At 38.9% G+C, this 4,270-nt stretch overlaps 1 protein-coding gene across 1 annotated transcript; it reads left to right on the forward strand.

Annotated features, from left to right (window-relative positions):
- The first annotated feature begins 1,634 nt into the window (after positions 1-1,634).
- On the forward strand, positions 1,635-3,998 carry LOC147630928 (uncharacterized). Its single transcript, XM_086808990.1, has 6 exons — positions 1,635-1,728; positions 1,879-1,976; positions 2,165-2,279; positions 3,054-3,178; positions 3,324-3,397; positions 3,923-3,998. The coding sequence occupies exons 1-6, from the start codon at positions 1,635-1,637 to the stop codon at positions 3,996-3,998; spliced, it is 582 nt and encodes a 193-aa protein (XP_086665116.1).
- Positions 3,999-4,270: the final 272 nt, after the last annotated feature.

A 4,270-nucleotide genomic window follows, 5' to 3' on the forward strand; every position in this document is an offset into this window, starting at 1 on the left:
GATAAACGATACACATAATTTATGTGTGAAATTTAGAAAACTAAAAAGTTTAATGTTTGACGATATTATATGCTTACATAGTTGACAATATGGGCCCAATTGAGCTCTTGCCTTTCCCGCTCCATCTTGTCAAACAAGGATGTAGTTCCGTGACACCACGTGAAATCATACTCTTCTTTAGTATAACCATGCCCATTGAAGGAAGAGTATTTAGCATATTTAGCAAGTCGAAGCCACGAGAAGTGGAAAGATGCGTTGATGTGATCACGACTAGTAGCTCTTACATGGGCCTCTCAGTTTCTTTTTTTTTGTAAGACAACTTTCAAATGTTCTTTGTAAGAGCTATGTTCGTAATTTTTTTAAGAGCGCTAGATTCACTATTTTTTTTTGTTTGCAAGACAACTTGCAAAATTTCCAAAGTATCAAGATTTTCTAATACGGTATTTGGAGTTTTATACTTCTTGTGAGGTTTCTTAATGTCAATGATGAGTTATCGCATCTTGAATATGAATATCTGTGCACTTTTTAGTTTTCCGAATTCCACACATAAATATGCATAAATTTGATTATCTTTTCTACATCTTTGTTTTTAATGTGTTTATATTTAAAGTTACTAGTAGCTAGGTAGTATGGGCACAACGAGACAGGTTGGGACAAACTGCTTGAATCTGTCCCATTTCACCCAAAAAAAAGATTTATACCAGTGTCGATATTTATGTCGAAATAAACATTGATATTTGCATCGATATTTACGTCAGTAAAAACATCGATGCCCGATGCATATACCAATCACAGTAGGTAGCATCAGTATACTAGTTTATAAAGACAACGGTTGAGCGATAAATATTATTGATGATTCAATACCGACAGTGATAATGATCAGTGTGGGTAGTTTTAGGCGAAAAAACCAAATCTAAATCTTCGGTATATACGACGGTATTACGGTATTAGGGTGATCTCTTGTAGTGGTTGGATGTTGTTTAGACTCTCACCTTAGAATAGGGCTTAAATAAGCGTAGAGAAGCCCAAGGATGGTTGTGTGCCTGCTTAGTTTAGGACCATAAGATGATGTGGAGTTTGATATTGGAGTGCTAATATCTTAACCTTGTGTCCAGTGTAATTTTTGCATTGTGGCAGCAGGCAAAGCAAAGCTGTGGTGTTCGCCTAGCGTCCCCTCGAATCTAAATGTGTTCTTATTATTTTGTGTATATTTTACACAAAATTAAATGTGATCTTAGTATTGTTTATATTTAACCCTCGAATCTAAATGTGATCTATTTATTGTTTATATTTCACACAAAATGAAATTATGCTCACACTTGCGGCCTTCGTCAAACTAGAGCGCATCGTTCTCACAAAATGAAAGAAATTAATATAATATGGCTCACACCTCTCTATATAAGAGTTTTGTGGGGAGCAGGCGCAAGACAACATTGCGTTTCTTATGAGCGGCGAAGCGTTTAATTCCTTGTCTGTGTACATGGCGTTGCTTTTTTCATCAATTACTTGTAGTTTTTTTTTGGGGGGTTACCTTTTTATACTGAGGTTTTTGTACCAGCTTAGCTTCCTGGTATCACAAGACTAACGTCCTTAGGCAGCTTGCTTTCTCGCAGGATAGCTAATTAGAAGAAGCTATGGAGGCTTGGGTGTACAATCCCGCAGATGATGACCGCAGGCTTCCTCGCAAATACGTGCCTAATCGCCCAGTATCAGAGGAACACTTGAAAGGTGACATGTTTCGTCAAGTTTAACTCTTTTCGTTATCAACTCAACGCACAGTAAGCTTAACAGTCAGCTTGTTTGCTGCGTTAAAGATTGCGTCATGATGCTCAAGGCCTAAGGGAGGTTTTACTCTTTGTTAATTTAATTTTCGTGTAGAACTCGGCGTCTTACATTGGAAAATAGATGTTGACTGCAACTGGGAGAGAGACCCTACGCTCGAGAGAGTAAAAGGCGACCATGGCTACGTTTATTGGGTAATCAGCTTGTTATTGCAGCTAGCAATAATTAATCGTTTGGTATTTGATTCCTATGATATGGCATTATAAAAACGCAGTACTAGTGCAGCTTACTAATGCAAATGAAGGTGACGACTACTACTACTACTGCATGCATGCATGCATATGTGATATGATTTTGGTTTGTAATTACTACCATGATGCAGGAGACGATAACTGTAGCACCTGGCGTTATGGACAACTTTGAGCAGAAGACTGAACACTTCTTTCAGGAACATCTGCATCCCTATGAAGAAAGCCGACTTATCCTTGAAGGCCGTGGTAAATCAAATCAGTCACTTTATTTGGTCATGAAAATCTTCGATGATATTGCATAATTATTGATTACCCCTTCCTACATGTACGACGCGCCGACCAACGTCAACCCTATTGGCTCCCAAGCAACCCAAATTCCGGTCAAGTAGCTGTCAACGACGTTCATCTTCTTGCATATATACGTCGCCCTCCTCCACTGTGCTGTGCTGCAGTGGGCAACTCACGGAACTTTATCTACCACCAGCGCCTACCTATGTCATGATCATGGTGGTGTGGTCACACATCCCATCAACGTATGATTTGTGGTGACTCTGCACTCACACCTCAGGCAGCGAAAATGTATTTCAACATTGCATGACTTGCTGATAGCTTGCTCCTCCTCCTCCTCCAAAGTCTTGGAAAGGGAACGATATGCTACAAGAGTAGAGCTACGAAGGTAGGGTCTCCGTCTTGCTCTCTCATGCGCAACGCAACACCGAGCAGCATTAGCATGAGAAGACGAAGTGTGCGTGTGCGAGGATTTGGGCGAAACAAATTTGGGCATGATGATGTTCCGGAAAGAAGACTTGAAAGCAAGAAAACGCGAGGAGGAGGGTAGCGAAGCATCGGCACCATCGTCGAGCAGATATTCAAATTAGGCTTCAATATGCAAACTACAAACCTAGGCTTGTTTTTGTGTAATGTTATATATATATAGATAACCTGGTATGTGTAGCATTGCACTTATAACTAGGAAGTGCAGCTAAGCTAATGCTAATCATATCTAGCCTTTCTACGTAGGTTATTGGGACATAAGAGATTACGATAACAGCTGGATAAGGTTTACTGTCAAAAAGGGAGATATGATTACCTTGCCGCCAGGAATGTACCATCGATTCACGCTCGACACCGAAGACCACATTAAGGTACATATGATTATCTTTTTGACTCGCGGCGCGTAAATACTAGGATCAACCAATCCTTGATCTTTGCACACACTCCTTGATCATATTCCCTCACTATTATTTCGGTTTCATTAATCTTAATCTACCAATTACCTTACCAACGCAGGCAGTTCTTCTATACACAGAGGTTCCCACGAGGATCGATCTTCTTAAACCTGATGGAGATGAGATACAGTCGAGGTAAATTTATCATCCTCTCTTTCTCTCTTTGTAGGAGGAGTGATGGGCTATCATTTTTATGTACTATGAAGCGAATGTCTTGGTAACACTCTAATCGGTTCAGGAGCTTGTTATAATCTGTCTGTATTCTTCTTGTTACTATCAGTCACCTCCTTGAACTTTTCACACAGACTTTAGATGAAGTGAAACTTATCTCCAATAACTAGTATTCATTCCTTCCTCTATTTGGAAAAAAAAACATTTTTAGATTAAGTGAGACTTATCTCCAGCTAGTATTCCTCTCTTTTTTTTTTTCAATAACATGTTTTTACAAAGACAAGACAATCCACACCCATGAGTAGGTAGTCTTGCATTATCATGATATATCTACTTTAAATATTTGCATAACTTGGTTTTCCTTCACAAAGAATTTATCTTTCGTATACGCATGTATATAGTGAATTGTTGGTTTTGCATCATCATAATCTGTTGTTGACGGTGTTGCAATGTCTCTAACTATTAACAGGCTTTTGGTTGAATTTACAGGAAAGAGTATGTGGCCAATGTGTTGAGCAATCCTAGTGCAATGTTTAGGTCGATAAACTCGACACTAGCAATGTGATAAGAGATCATTAAGCACGCTACAAGCACGAATTCATAGACAATACATTTTGTATCAGAAGCTAGCTTCGGATTTCTTTGATGGAGTTAATTAAGAGAGGAGGAGGAACAATATAGTTGGCTTCTGCTCTTGTAGTATGAAGATAGAGAATCTTGCCCATTTTTTGGATGGCCTCTTTTTTGATTCATGAATGTGGTTTAGAATTTGGTTTGTTTGGAAAAGAAAGATGCTTTTATAGAGTTGAAAAATGGTTCACGGTAGATGCTCTTCAA

Source organism: Cibotium barometz, chromosome 15 (genome assembly GCF_041138505.1).
Source record: "Cibotium barometz isolate CiBa-2024 chromosome 15, ASM4113850v1, whole genome shotgun sequence".
NCBI classification, from domain to species: domain Eukaryota; kingdom Viridiplantae; phylum Streptophyta; class Polypodiopsida; order Cyatheales; family Cibotiaceae; genus Cibotium; species Cibotium barometz.

Coding starts and splice junctions, on each gene's coding strand:
- LOC147630928 (XM_086808990.1), top strand. CDS start 1,635: ATGGAGGCTTGGGTGTACAATCCCGCAGATGATGACCGCAGGCTTCCT. Junction 1,977..2,164: donor ACCATGGCTACGTTTATTGG/GTAATCAGCTTG, acceptor ACCATGATGCAG/GAGACGATAACTGTAGCACC. Junction 3,398..3,922: donor GGAGATGAGATACAGTCGAG/GTAAATTTATCA, acceptor TTGAATTTACAG/GAAAGAGTATGTGGCCAATG.